Raw genomic sequence first — 15,234 nt, forward strand, 5'->3', positions numbered from 1 at the left:
CAGCAGTGTGTTAATTGCAGGGTAGCAGTGGAGGGACTAGTGGAGGGAGCGTTGGATTTGTGTTGTGGGGCGTCCAGGAGGAGTCATTTAACTCTCAGAGGATGGCAGGGAGAGAGAAAAGACGGAGGGTTGATCCAAAAGCGGATGCAATATTGCATATTAAGAACAAGACAGACAAGCTGGATAGCCTTGAAGCATTATACATAAATGCTGAAAAAGGTGAGTAATCTGACATTTCACAAAAGCCAGTAACAGAAAACAGTGTTTGACCCAAACACTGACCAAAAATCTACCAAATCAAAATTTCCAAACTTCATTTTTTATGTTGTTATGGATGGAGGTATAATGATAACGATGATGATCTTTATGTATACAGCACTTTTCATACATAAAGTGCAACTCAAACTGCTTTACACTGAAAGAAAGACCACAGAAACGAGAAGATAAAACAGAAAATGCAAACTGCTGTAACTTGGCAATGTTTCTTCAGTGATAAAAAGAGACTTAAGTTATATTTTTGAGTCTCAAACAGGGCTCTACGGTAACATTTTCCCAAGGAGCACATGTGCACCTAAAGTAAAATATTTGGGAGCACAAAAAGAAATTTGGGAGCGAAATTAAAAATGTTTATGCAACACATTATTTGTTTAAGTCACTGGCCCACCAGTGGGCCAAGCATGCATTAGAAGCAATGCAACCCACAGGCAGGTGGCTTTTAAGGGGTTAACCCTTGAGTAATGTTTAGGGTCAAATGTGACCCATTTTTACATTTAAGAACAGTAAAAACACCCTAAACACTTCTAATGTGACCCAGAATATACCGACATGTAAATATTATATTTTTAATCAACAGACACAAGCAATAACTTGTTCTGTATTATGATCAACACAATATTTGACACATTAAGCATAAATTAGCCTTTGGTCACCCCTATATGTTATGATTTTAAATAATGCTTGAACTAATATGAATTACATCTTTTAATTTAGCTACTTAAATCACAGTAGCATCTGATTTGGTAAGCTTACAGGCTTGTTACTTCGCATGTATTAATTATCATGATTATCAGCCTGATGTAAATAAAACACAACCTGTCACACAGCTCCATGTTCTCTCTGTGTGATGTTCAGGGACAGGTCAGGACAGTCTGAGGACAGACAGCTTTGAGGTTGAAGTTTATATTATTGAAAAATGCACCCTGAGACTGACAGGTCTCCGCTGTACGTCTTCACTACATGTCAGCTGTTCAGCTGTAAATTCAACTGTTCTCTGCTCCGCTGCGATGTGCTCCTGGCATTTTTTATTTATTTTTTATTTTTTGTGTCGGCAGGTATTTGACTTTTTAGCCACGCAGCAATCGTACACAGCTTTGTGGTTGATTAATTATATGGATCGGTGTTGGCCCTGACAGCAGCAGCACCAACACAGGTTCTGCACAGCTGACGCTGTGCAGTAACTTCTTTTTAAAAGAAAAACAGTCCCACACCGCTCCTCTTTGACTCTATGTAGTGCTACAATTGGCCAAGCCTGAGGCCAATATACAACAGGTAACAGTGTGGCGTTGTCGCCTGCGTCGCGGCCAGAGAATTGTGGGATTTGTAGTTTTTGAACGGTGGCAGATAAAATAGGTTGTGATCTTGACTTGCACACTGTTCAACTAAATCATTTTTCCGGTTCGCACACATATTTTTTTAGGGGCAAATGCGAGTGAATCGCTCGCACTGTAGAGCCCTGCTCAAAGTATAAATCTGAATCCAATATTACCTGTATATCAATAGTATATCAATCAATGATTTTGAGCCTCAGCAATGATACTGAAGTTAGGGAGCCAGGTCATATTACTTTTTCCCCTGACCCCTGAATAAACTTTGCCGCTTTTGTTACAGGGCGTGGAGTATTTGCCAAAAGACCCTTCAACCAAGGTGACTTCATCCTTGAGTATAGAGGCGACCTTTTCTCTGACACGGAAGCACAGAGGAGGAGAGAGGTATACACACCTACTCAACGCGTTTTCATGTTCGACCTCGCTGGAAAGTCTCTGTGGTAGGTTTACATCTCACTCTACCAGGAAAAAAAGGAAAATGTTGGCTGCAAGTTCTCACCCTGCATTTCATAATGCTGGGTTCATAATTCATTTCATAATGTGCCCATCTTAAATCCACTGTTTAGCCCAGTGGTTTTCAAAAACTTTTGCATGTCAAGGACCCCTACATTGATATGTGTTTGGCCGTGGACCCCCATCAAAAAACATTTTAGGCGCGTTTCCACTGCAGGAGTTCCTGGTAAGGGGGGGGGGGGGGGGGACTTTACAGGAACCGTCCTCTCACTCTGCCCTCTCAGTGGCCATGTCTCCACTGCAGACCATGACCCGCCGGGCTCTGGCGGCGACGTGCAACAATCATCGCGCAGTCATTGTGCAGCTTTTTTTTTTTTTTTACTGCTCTTGTTGTTGTTTTTCCGGCAGTATGGAGGCTTTCTAATAACGCTGGGTTTTTAAAATGCGGTTTCAATCATCGTGTAATCTCGTATTTATCATACTTTTTTTTTTACTACTACTACTCTCATACGTCTTTTACTGACTTATTCTCTCTTTTTTCAGCCGTGAAGATGCTTTTTTAACAACGCTGGGTTTTAAAAATTCCGCTTATTTTGGGGCTTCGTCTTGGCATCACATCCCGCTTTGAGTCCGCCCAATCAGCACAGAGTAAATCTCAAGCCCCACCCGGGAGTTTTTCATGGCCGATCTGAGTACCTACCCCGAGGCAGGGACTCCTTTCGGCCCTGTAAAGATTCCTGTAAATGGCCCTGCTGGGGAAGTTCCTGCAGTGGAGACACGCACCAACGGCCCCGGCCCTGTAAAATTACCCCGAAGTTCCTGCGGTGAAAACGCAACTTATGTGTCAGGGACCCCCATAAGAGAAGATTTGTTAAGTAAAATGTTCACAATTACAGGTAAAAAGTGAAAATAGCAGATCTACAAGCTCACAATGCATCATGTTGACAATGATCTCAATGCAATTGCATTCAATTGTGCAAATTGTTTTATCTGAGATTAAAACAATTTGTACTGTTGATTGTGTAGGTTAGAATTGCATTTGGCCTGACTGCTTTAACGTCACCGCTTATTCAGAAACTGGATGATGTTGTTTGTTTTAGTATTGATGGCGCCAAAGAAGATGGGTCCCTTGGTCGGCTCGTTAATGACGACCACAAGAACCCAAATAGTAGGATGAGGCTAGTGGAGGTTGATAAGAAGAGTCGCATTTGCCTCTTCGCTATCCAGCCCATAAGTATAGGCGAAGAAATTTCCTATGATTATGGAGGAAATGACTGGCCATGGCGAAAGGTATGTATCAGTTTGTGCAAGCCAATATACTACATTTGTGCAATGTTTTTTCAGATGTGCAAGGTTGAGTGGTTTGTGCAACGTCCTTAAAAGGCCAAACACTATTGTTCACTAGCTGCCTGTTTTCCTTCTTGTTCAGCGGCCTATTTCTGTCAGGCAGAAACTTGTTTACCCTCACAGGGCAGTGTCATAACTAGCAGGGACCACATGCTTTTGTATTGTGTTTGCAGAAGCCAGCAGAGGGTCCGCCAAGAACCTCGCCTGACAGTGCATTCGTGGACACAGCCGCCGTTCCTATGGAACGGCCTACGGAGTCTGCTCTCAACACTCCTCCAGCTACTGTGGGAGGCGTTTCATCTTGCCCAGAGCCCCGTGACAAGGTGGGACATGGATTCAAGGTCTAAATTGCTATGTGTAATTCCAGTCTTTTTTGATAGATTTAAGACATATCCGGAACAGGGCACACTTCGAAATCTCAAAAGCTTTTGCAGACCTTGTGTTAAGTGGGTTATATGGGTGGGCTTCAGTCATTTTCAGAGCATGTTAATTTTGATGATTGGATATTTCATTTAGGCAAAGCTTAAGAGCCTCAGTCTGTGATTTCGTCACCAAGTCTGTGATACCACGGCAAGACCAGAACATAGGTTTAGAATGATAACGCCTAAACAACATACAGTAGTTCTGCACTGTGGTAGTTGTTTAGGAATCACCATGCGCTCTTCACATGCTCTGACAAATCACAGATTGTGACTTGGTTTAAGAAGAACTTTCAGTCATGAGTTTCACTTTCTTTGTTTTACCCACTGCAGAAAAGCGTGGACAAAAAGGCAGCAGAACAGACACAGACAAAACGGAAGACATCAGGACAGCACCAGCAGCGGCCCATTAAAAAGAAACAAAAGATTGTAAGTCATTTGAAGGTTGAGCATGAAATTCACAAATTTATTCAGTAAAGCCTACTTTATACTCGGTCCGCGACGCTGTCTCACACAGACAACAGGCAACCTGCAAACCCACAGCGATATGTGGTGGGCTTGCTGGTGGGCTGTTTTCAGCGACACGTGGTGGGTTTGTAGGTCGACCGTCGCACGAGAGTATGAATTGAGCTGAAGCCGCCTGACTTAAAATTACAGTTTTGGGTTAAAATTCAATCCAGCGCAGATGCCTATATTCAACTGATATGACTGCTGTTCCTTTTCTTAGATCAGCACATGGCAACTCCAACACGCATGTGAATTGACTTGATTAAAAGTCCAGTTATAGTCCACTTCAAAGTAGTCCACTTGGTTAGCGGAAAAAAGTATAGTCCAGACTCTACACAGTTCAGTTTCAAGTGTTCCACATAAATCTACTGATTTTGCAAGGCATGTATCAGTTTGTGCAAGCCAATATACTACGTTTGTGCAATGTTTTCTCAGATGTGCAAGGTTGAGTGGTTTGTGCAACGTCCTTAAAAGGCCAAACACTATTGTTCAGTAGCTGCCTGTTTTCCTTCTTGTTCAGCGGCCTATTTCTGTCAGGCAGAAACTTGTTTACCCTCACAGGGCAGTGTCATAACTAGCGGGGACCACATGCTTTTGTATTGTGTTTGCAGAAGCCAGCAGAGGTTCCGCCAAGAACCCAGCGTGACAGTGCGGTTTTGGACATGGTCGCCGTTCCACCTACGGAGTCTGCTCTCAACACTCCTCCAGCTACTCTGGGAGGCGTTTCATCTTGCTCAGAGCCCCGTGACAAGGTGGGACATGGATTCAAGGTCTCAATCGCTATGCCTGATTCCTGTCATTTTTGATAGATTTAAGACTTTCTGGATCAGGGCCCACTCTCCTAACTACTGGGGAACACATGCTTTTGTATTGTGTTTTACAGAAGCCAGCAGAGGGTCCGCCAAGAACCTCGCCTGACAGTGCATTCGTGGACACAGCCGCCGTTCCTATGGAACGGCCTACGGAGTCTGCTCTCAACACTCCTCCAGCTACTGTGGGAGGCGTTTCATCTTGCCCAGAGCCCCGTGACAAGGTGGGACATGGATTCAAGGTCTAAATTGCTATGTGTAATTCCAGTCTTTTTTGATAGATTTAAGACATATCCGGAACAGGGCACACTTCGAAATCTCAAAAGCTTTTGCAGACCTTGTGTTAAGTGGGTTATATGGGTGGGCCTCAGTCATTTTCAGAGCATGTTAATTTTGATGATTGGATATTTCATTTAGGCAAAGCTTAAGAGCCTCAGTCTGTGATTTCGTCACCAAGTCTGTGATACCACGGCAAGACCAGAACATAGGTTTAGAATGATAACGCCTAAACAGCATACAGTAGTTCTGCACTGTGGTAGTTGTTTAGGAATCACCATGCGCTCTTCACATGCTCTCACAAATCACAGATTGTGACTTGGTTTAAGAAGAACTTTCAGTCATGAGTTTCACTTTCTTTGTTTTACCCACTGCAGAAAAGCGTGGACAAAAAGGCGGCAGAACAGACACAGACAAAACAGAAGACATCAGGACAGCACTGGCAGCGGCCCATTAAAAAGCAAGATGAGTCGGCAGTGGATTGTTCTTCAGACGAGTTGGAGTCGGATGGCACAGTGGATCAGTTGGGTGATGAATCAGAATGGGATTCCTCCAGCGTAGACATGGGAGATGATTATATACCACCTAAAGGTGAATGTGAGGACAGCACAGATGATTTGAATGGAACTGAAGAATTCTTCAATGACAAGATTGATCTGATATCCAAACAGAAGGCCAAAGAAAAGAGGACCACTAAGAAAGGCCATACAGTGTCATCAGAGAGCAGGTGCAGAGCCCCAGCTTCATGGAAAACAAGAAGCAGCATCCCTACCACATCAAAAAGTCCTCCTGGTACGGAAGATGGTGATACACCACTGTCTCCTCCATCTGTGTCTGTTCATGCAGTCTCCAAAAAGTCAGATGGGAAAAGGATATATAACAAAAAGCAGTTCTGCCAATATTGTGAAACTTCAGTAAATAAATATGCAAGACATGTGGAGCGTCGTGACAGTACTGTGGCCGAAGTTGCTAAGGCTTTAAGTTACAAGAAGGGTTCAAAGGAAAGAAAAAGTCATTTGAATTTTCTAAGAAGCAGTGGCAACTTTCAGCACAATGCATCTGTACTCAAGAGTGGACAAGGGAGCCTCATCGCAAAGAAGCGACCCAGAACACACAGTTCGGAGAAAGAATATGTGCACTGTACATACTGCCTTGGCCTTTTTGCAAGGAAACTGTTGTGGAAACATCTTAGAAAGTGCGATCAACGACCATCCGAAGAAGGGGCACAGAAGACGTTTTCTAAAACTCGAGTGCTGGCCGCCTGCTCTATTGAACAACCTTCACCTTCAGGCACACCTGAAATGTTTAACGATCTGACCAAGAATATGCGTCAAGATGATGTCACTGATATTGTCAAAACTGATCCAGCGATCAGGGGTTTTGGCTGCCATTTAATGAACAAGGTCATGGGTAGTAGTACTGACACAGTTGGCAATAAGAAGACTGTCACACAACAGCTGAGGAGTCTTGGTAGGATGATAAAGGCAGCGAGAGATATAACAACTATGAAGACAATCCAAGACCTAGTGAGCCCTGAGAATTTCAAAGAGACCATTAAAGTTGCACGTCACGTAGTCGGTTTTGACGAAACGACATCAAAGTCCGAAACTCCAAGTCTTAATGGTAAATTGGGTACTGGATTGAACAACATGGCAAAGTACTTAAGAGCCGAAGCACTGCAGAATTTGGGTCATGCAGAAGCAGAGCGGTACCTTGCATTTTCCACTATTTATGATAGTCACTGGGGCGTGTACATGTCAGGTCATGGCAGGAGGGACCTCAGGGAGGCCAAATTTAATGCTCCCAAGCTCTTACCATTTACAGATGATGTTAGACTTCTTCATGCTCATCTAGATAAAGAGATAACCCAAGGCATCAAGGAATTGAAAGAGGTGGTTTCAGCAGCTAACTGGAAACGGCTGTGTGAGGCTGTTTTGGCAAATGTAATACTGTTCAACCGCCGAAGGGAAGGTGAAGTCTCTAAGATGGAGTTGAAGTTCTTTCAGTCAAGAAAGAAATCAGTGCCTATTAAAGAAGTCAAACAGCACCTCACAGCCAACGAGATGAGTATGTTCTCACATTTCACTCGGATTGAACTGCCAGGAAAGCTTAGCCAAGGTGTTCCTTTACTACTAACTCCGCAGACTGAAGAAGCACTTGAACTGCTGTGCAATAACCGAAAGGAGTGTGCTGTTAAAAAAACCAACATCTACTTGTTTGCACATCCAGAAAAACACACCTATCTCCGAGGTTCTGATTGCATTCGAAAATATTCAAATGAATGTGGTGCCAAAAACCCTGAAGCCCTTCGCTCGACAGAGCTGCGGAAACAAATTGCAACATTGTCGAGTGTACTGAATCTCAAAGATGCAGACCGTGATCAATTGGCAAGGTACCTCGGCCACAATAATAGGATCCATGAGAACTTCTACAGACTCAAGCTGGACACCCTTCAAATTGCCAAAGTCAGCAAGCTCCTACTTGCTATGCAGCAGGGGCGGATTGGAGACTATATAGGGATGAACCTTGACGAGATAGACATCTCCCCAGACGGTATGTACACAGCATTTCTCTGCATGAGCCAATTGTTTATTAATTCTCTGAAATAGACTGTTATAGGAATGTGCATCATTTACCAAAATTATTTAGCCTTTTGGAATAGTGTACATTTAATAGTGCTATTTTTTGGTAAAAAACTTTTTCTTTGAAGGTTAAAGCTCTATAATGTGATGGCAATCATTGCTATAGAGTGTTTGTTCTGTAACAGAGGGCTCTCCAGCTCCAGAAAGTACATTTTCAGGTGGGTTGCCAATCTCAGCCAATCAGGAAAGAGAACCAATTTATCAGCTACAACCCCTTTATCAGCTTCAATTTTATAGTGTTCCAGGTCTGATTTTTTTCTTCATCTTTGTGTTGTCACTTCAAATTTCACCTGTTTATCCTGTATCTTGTCTGATTTCTCTCTCCTGATTGGATAAAATTGGTGTCCCAACCTGAAAAAAGTGAATTTTCGTTTACTAAAGAGCTGCAGAGATATGGAGACCCCTGAACAAACACACTATACCAATTTATCACAATATAGTGCTATTTATTTAACACTTAAGTTAACAAAACAGATTCACTTATATTACCTTTTAATTTTGCTTAATCCCATAGAGTCTGTACCAACACTGACGCCTGACGAGGAAGAGGTGCAAGGAGAAGACGAGATGAGGGAATATGAAGACAACGAGATCACGGGAGGAGAAGACAGCGAGATCAGGGGAGGAGAAGACAGCGAGACAGAGGGCATGTCAGGTATGTGTTGTTGGGTATATGTAACTTTTATAGGTAATGCATCAGCATTGAGATGTGGCTATTCCTACAGGGACTAACTTAGCCTAAATATGCTAGCTGCTCCTAACAGCTGTTCACAGATCATGCGTTTGGACAAATGTTGCATATCTGTAAGCCCTGATGGTGTCACCCTGCTAAAATACAAGTGTCAAATGTGACACATTGTGATTTTTTTATATTGTCCAATTCTGATGTGCGATATATTCTTACCACAAGTATGACTTATGAATCAGAATCGGAAAACTCTATTGTCACATCACAGGTTAATAGCCGTAAAACAATGTGCAAAATTCTTCAACTCCATTTACTCTGCCATTGCAATTGTCATGAAATATAGAGATGAGAGGTGAGGTGGGATGGGTGGGGTGGGGCACTGGGGGGATGGGATATAGCGGGTGTAGTAAGAAGAAAGAAAGGACCCAGGCAAGGATATCTACATATTTACAAGTAGTGCACAGGTGATGTTATATTACAATATACTTATTTATAGCAGCAATATCTACTATAGCAGCACTGAAAAGTGTACAATGGAATAAAGTGTCCAATAGAATAAAAGTTAAAAAGTAAATTTCAGTTATATTCCACTTCAAAGTAATCCACTTGGTTAAAGTGTCCACTTTGTTAAAATGTCCAATAGAATAAAAGTTTAAAAAAAAAAAAGTAAGTCAGTCCAGTTATTGTCCACTTCAAAGTAATCCACTTGGTTCACGAAAAGCATGAACGGCACAGAATGCATGATATACCCCATCTAAGCGGTGTTTCTCGGCATAGTGTGTGGAGACCCCCAGGGGTCTTTGTGGAGTGTAACTGACATTGTACTTGGTTTATTTTGTACCCCCCTACAGTTAAAATTAACAGGGTCCCATAATGATTAATTCGTGGGTCCTTGACATTGATTGATTGACAGGTTGAGAACCACTTTTTCTAAAGGGCTAGGCACTCCACACACTAACTATAAGGAATTGTTAAGTAGATGACAGTGTCCACTCCCTGCCATAACTTGTAGGACCATGGGTCAGTGTGTTCACCTGTGGGGACCACACTTTCCAGGGAATTGGTGTTCTTTAGCCCATGATACACATTAACTGAGTTTAATAAATTGGTAGTGTACTGTAGTTATGGCATGACACTGCTGACAAAAAACGCACACACAGACACACAAGCATTACCCTGTACTGTGGCTGGAGATAAATTTATTATTTTCTTAGTACTGACTTTTTAAATGTTTTTTATTTGTAGAGACCAGACCGAGCGACACCCTGCCCCCCAAAATCCCAGCCCAAATGGACGAGCGACACCCTGCCCCCCAAAATCCCAGCCCAAATGGAGGTGTCATCCAGTGGTATCTCTTCTTCTGTAAAAGGTGAGGAAATATTCAAAACAAGGTTTTGATCAAATCAGGTAATGGGGTTGTAGGTCTTAAGTCGCATTTAGCTGTTTTATTGTCGCTGTCTCATCTCAAACTCTACCACAATTTCTTCAAGCCACAAAGACTAGTCAAATGCACTGACATTTCATTTTAATTTATTTGTGTATTTGGGAGGGACAGCATGTGTTTATGAACAATACATACAAGATGTGCTGTAGCTCAATGGGATCATTTACTGTGAGCCCCTCATGAACAGCTGGGTTTGGTACAGGAGCTCAAATTATAGACATAGATAGATAGATAGATAGATAGATAGATAGATAGATAGATAGATAGATAGAAATTACTAAAACGGTTCTCATTTTCATGTAGGTCGCCGCCCAACAGTGAAGAAGCCTTGGACCAAAGAAGAAACATCAGCTGTCGAAAGAAGCATGAGCAAAAAATTCATTGAGAAGTTTGTAGTGCCTGGGAAAAATGACTGCATTGCTTGCATCAATGCAAACCTGGAAGCATTAAAAGAGCGTGACTGGAGAGCAGTCAAATTCCATGTAAAGAACAAGATCACAGCTCTCAAGAGAAAAGCCTTTAGCCATTGACCCTGTCTGGGGGGGCTTCTGTGGTATTTACTTTTTATTTTTAGTCGTCTGTGGCAGACCGTTTTAGTTTCATTTTTATTTATTTTATTTATTTTTATTTTTGCACAGTAGCTGGAGGAGTGTTGGGAGGAGACCCAACCCAGAAGTAATGTGCTTGTTCAGCAAAAAAAGAAACCAAACAATAAGTAATGTGCTTGTTCAGCAAAAAAAAGAAACCAAACAATAAGTAATGTGCTTGTTCAGCAAAAGAAATAAACCATGTTCTAGTTGATATCTCATGTTTGGATGTGAATTTATTTTTAATATACACATATTCTAACCAGCTTATTACTATTGGTGTAAATGTTAAGCGTTTTTTCTGTAGGTTTGCACCTGCTGGCTGCTTTGTCTGCTAGTAAATTGTACAAAATGTGTATTCATGAATTATTTACAAAGTCATTAAGAGTCAGTGCTTAGAGCAGGGTTTCTAAACCTTAAATTACTTTGGTCAATGTGAAGTCAGTGTTCAGTCAAGGTTTTTATTTGAGTTAAAGTGCTAGAGTACTTGCTTTTAAAAAAGTATTCAAAAGTACATTTTCTTTTTAATATCAATAGAATGCTGGGTAACAGCAGCAATGCATCCCATGTTTATAATGCGTTATAGTCATGCTTATGATAAATTATAATCTGTTTATAACACTAAAATTGCAATTATAAGCACTAAATACTCACAATATAAAGCATTTTATAATGACAAGGTCAAGTATAAATGCTTTGCATCTGCTTATAACACTGCATAATTGCAGTTAGATGCAACGGGTAGGAAGAAAGCCCCTACTCCCAGGCAAACAAGAAGTGTGATCCTGAGACGTACCTAGTTACACTTAAAACTGGCTCATCAACACTGCTTTCATTGAGACAAACCCATTACAAACTACTCAACCAAGCAAAGCCTTTGAACAAGGAACTGTAGTATTTATTCATTTTGAGTAGTTCACTTTTACTGACCTTGCAGGCATAGTCTTGATATATAGCCATAACTATTGTAGATAGGTTATATTTGACCTTGACCCACTAACCCTGCTACCCCAGACCAAAAAGTGGGGGAACCATGGCTCCATTGATAAGTGTAGCCTGTGTATGTGCACTGTAGATCCTATTGCTATTCAAAATACTTCTACAAGGGGCCTTTTACCAGGCCATATGCCAGGGACCTGTTCTCTCATAGTCCACCTGTGGCTGAAGGATTCATGGCCATATCAATCCTAGGTGGCACAGAGAGAGAGAGTGGTGAGGCTTTCAGTTTAGTTACACTTGATGTGGGGGATGCAGCCCAGCTTCCCTGGGTGGAGAGGAGGGAGAGAGACCAGGTGAGTCACAAACATTATTAACTTTGCACATGGTTCCATTGTGGTGTGGGGTTCATCAAAGTTCATCAAATCTCACATGAGCTGAGGATCTTCAATCATGTGGAAACCAGAGAAATGTTGACTACTGCTTGTCCTCAACCAAACTGAGTGCTTGGGAGAAAGGCAAGTAAATCTCTCTCTCTGATCACTTGATGGGCTGCAGGCCCTGAGCCTGTGGGTCCGCCTCCTCTGCTGTGGTGACCCAGAGGTTTCCCTCCCTCTTGCCACAATATTCAAAGATTGGCATGATTAAAAGAGAATAAAAAGAGTGTCATGTTGCTTTTAAAAACGTTGTCCAAAATGTAAAAAGAGAAGAATTTGGAAAATAGACTGAAATAATGTAAAGTGGACATGATTTGAACATAATTCAGATCATTTTCATAATTCTTGATTTTTTTTTTTCCCTTCACATTTTGGACTAAATTACGAATTGAACACTGAGGTGCCCACTCTTCAAGTTGCAATGGGGAGACGTCTGACACTTGGGAAGGTCGCTGGGGTCCGAGACTCGGCGCACTTGTCACACACCAGGTCAAGATGCACATACTCAAATAGCAGCCTCCTGGCTCAAAGTGATGAATGAATGAAATATTAAAGAGAAGCGTTTTTCCCTCCATTTTTTGAGATTTAAGTGACTTATGGGGACCTGTGCACCCCCGTCACCCTAGAGACCCCAAAGTCAGCACAGAGGATGCGATCGGGCCCCTATACAAGAATACAAAAAGCAAACCCCTCAAGTCATTTAGTTTTCTTAACTGGATGTCTCACAAAATCAAATTCAAGAGGGTGTCAGGTGCATACACTCTAACAGCCTCTGACACAGCTGGCCAGCTTGAAGCAAATTCTTTTCTAAAAGTCGTGGAGATCTGTTTATTTTAATGACCTGATCACGTGACTTTCTGTATCAAGCTGAGCTGTCATCGGGCACAAATCGCAAAGAGGGGATTTCAAAGGTCATTATACTTTTTATTTGACCTCAATCGACCAAGAGGAAGCGGTGTAATCTGATATTTTAGATCAGAGTTTTGAAAAAAGCATCAAATCTTTCAGCAGTCTGCCTCACGCAACTTAGCGGGGAAGCGAGGCAGCATTGTCGGGGAGCACTGTGGGAGCACCCGCTGAGAGAACCGGGCTGGATCTCCGGGTCTGGAGCTACTGTGACTAGTTTTAGTTTTACAGCTGCTGCTTGCAAATGAAGATAATATTTAGATCAGAGTTTTGAAGAAAGCGTAAAATTTTTCAGCGGTGTCCCTCCCGCATCTTAGCGGGGAAGCAAGGCAGCATTCCCCGCGAGCGCTCTGGGAGGCTCCGCTGATAGAACCGGCCTGGATCTCCGGGTCTGGAGCTGCTGTGACAAGTTTTAGTTTTGATAGAACCGGCCTGGATCTCCGGGTCTGGAGCTGCTGTGACAAGTTTTAGTTTTACAGCTGCTGCTTGCAAATAAAGATAATATGTCAACTCCCTTCAAGTCACACATGCATATGTCGCATACACGTACCCCCTCACACACACACATGAACGCGCCCCGCGGGCATGCGCGCCCACTTACTGCAATGCCATATTCTAGGACTAAATTAAAGGAAATTTGGTAATTTTGATCAAATGTGCAAGCTGGTGAAATTCAGACAACACAACTTCACAATTAGCTGCTGGTATATTTGAATGCACATAGGAACTTTACCCGAATCATGAATTCAAGCAAATGATTTGCACACAGGACCAGTTTCCTCCTCTTGTCTCTGGCCAGGTAGCTGCCAATGGTGCATGGGGGGAGCAGCCTGTCACTGCCTGTTTTTTTTTTTTTTGCAAAGGTGCTACAATGGTATTCTGGAATTAATTTTCAAAAATTGCTCAGAAACCTAAATTTTGACTTTCCCTGTTGTGAGTTAAGCCATGAAAATAGAGAAATCAATTTTCTGAGAAAAAATAACCACCAGGTAAAAATGTGTGTTTTTTACATTTTATAATGGGTTTCAATAGAGCCCATTTTTGGCCACAACAGGAGAACAGGGCCCAAAGTTGTATACAGCACATTTTAAGGTGTAGACAGGAGATCTTCCATGAGCATGATGTACCCTGGAAAAGAGACCTCTGTGCAACCTAGGAACTTAATAGCATGATCCCAGCCAAAAAGACAACCAAATGAAATAGAGGGCGGGCCCATTTATGGGCCAACAGGACCAGAGGGTAGCACAAAAATGGACCAAATGACTTGAAACTTGGTGTGTGAACTTTATTTTGGACATAGATTGATGACCTCGAGTGTCAAGCCAGTAGGCCTTTTGAAAGCTAAGTAGCTCTACGGTGGTCGTATTGCAACAGGACCAGCGAATCCACGCACAACACCCTCTGTTGAGCAACATATTCAAAAATGGTAAGGATTAGGCTGAGGTCAAGGGTTAAACAGTTAAGCTCAGGATTAGGCCTCTCCTGCCAGATACCCCCTGACCTTTGACACTTCTGAAGGTTGCTCGGGTCCGAAACTCAGCACACTCATCACGCTCCTGGTCACAATGCACATACTAAATTTTCAGCTGTCTGGCTCAAAGCGTTTATGAAATATTAAAGAAAAGCATTTTTCCCTTTATTTTTGGAGATTTAAGTGACTTATGGGGACCTGTGCACCCCTCCCCCCCTGACACCCTAGAGACCCCAAAGTCAGCACAGAGGATGCGACCGGGAATCGTTTTTCCCTCCATTTTTGGAGATTTAAGTGACTTATGGGGACCTGTGCACCCCTGTCACCCTAGAGACTCCAAAGTCAGCACAGACGATGCGATCGGGCCCCTATACAAGAATACAAAAAGCAAACCCCTCAAGTCATTTAGTTTTCTTAACTGGATGTCTCACAAAATCAAATTCAAGAGGGTGTCAGGTACATACACTCTAACAGCCTCTGACACAGCTGGCCAGCTTGAAGCAAATTCTTTTCTAAAAGTCGTGGAAGTCTGATTATTTTATATGTCGTTCAGTGGCCTGGGACGAGCAGAAAGGCGTCGGTTTGGTGTCCCTCAGACCTGTACTTTTTGATGGGCGGGCCTTCAAGTAATCGCCATTTGGAAACTTCAAGTGAATGCCTTTCGCACAAAAATGGACCAAATGACTTGAAACTTGGTGTGTGAACTTT

General features: G+C 42.4%; 1 protein-coding gene across 6 annotated transcripts; it reads left to right on the top strand.

Annotated features, from left to right (window-relative positions):
* Nucleotides 1-6: 6 nt before the first annotated feature.
* On the top strand, nt 7-10,966 carry LOC126393210 (uncharacterized). Of its 6 annotated transcripts, XM_050049181.1 has the most exons (12): nt 7-219; nt 1,888-2,044; nt 3,158-3,347; nt 3,578-3,727; nt 4,157-4,252; nt 4,942-5,082; nt 5,214-5,363; nt 5,793-7,968; nt 8,572-8,712; nt 9,991-9,999; nt 10,040-10,114; nt 10,493-10,966. In XM_050049181.1, exons 1-12 carry the CDS (start codon nt 102-104, stop codon nt 10,717-10,719), a joined length of 3,630 nt encoding a protein of 1,209 aa, XP_049905138.1. In that variant the 5' UTR covers nt 7-101; the 3' UTR covers nt 10,720-10,966. The 6 variants fall into 6 exon arrangements, with proteins under 6 accessions (XP_049905138.1, XP_049905141.1, XP_049905139.1 ...); XM_050049184.1 differs by lacking the exon at nt 5,214-5,363; XM_050049182.1 differs by lacking the exon at nt 4,942-5,082.
* The last annotated feature ends 4,268 nt before the right edge of the window (nt 10,967-15,234 follow it).

This window comes from Epinephelus moara, chromosome 7, assembly GCF_006386435.1.
Source record: "Epinephelus moara isolate mb chromosome 7, YSFRI_EMoa_1.0, whole genome shotgun sequence".
Lineage (NCBI taxonomy): Eukaryota > Metazoa > Chordata > Actinopteri > Perciformes > Serranidae > Epinephelus > Epinephelus moara.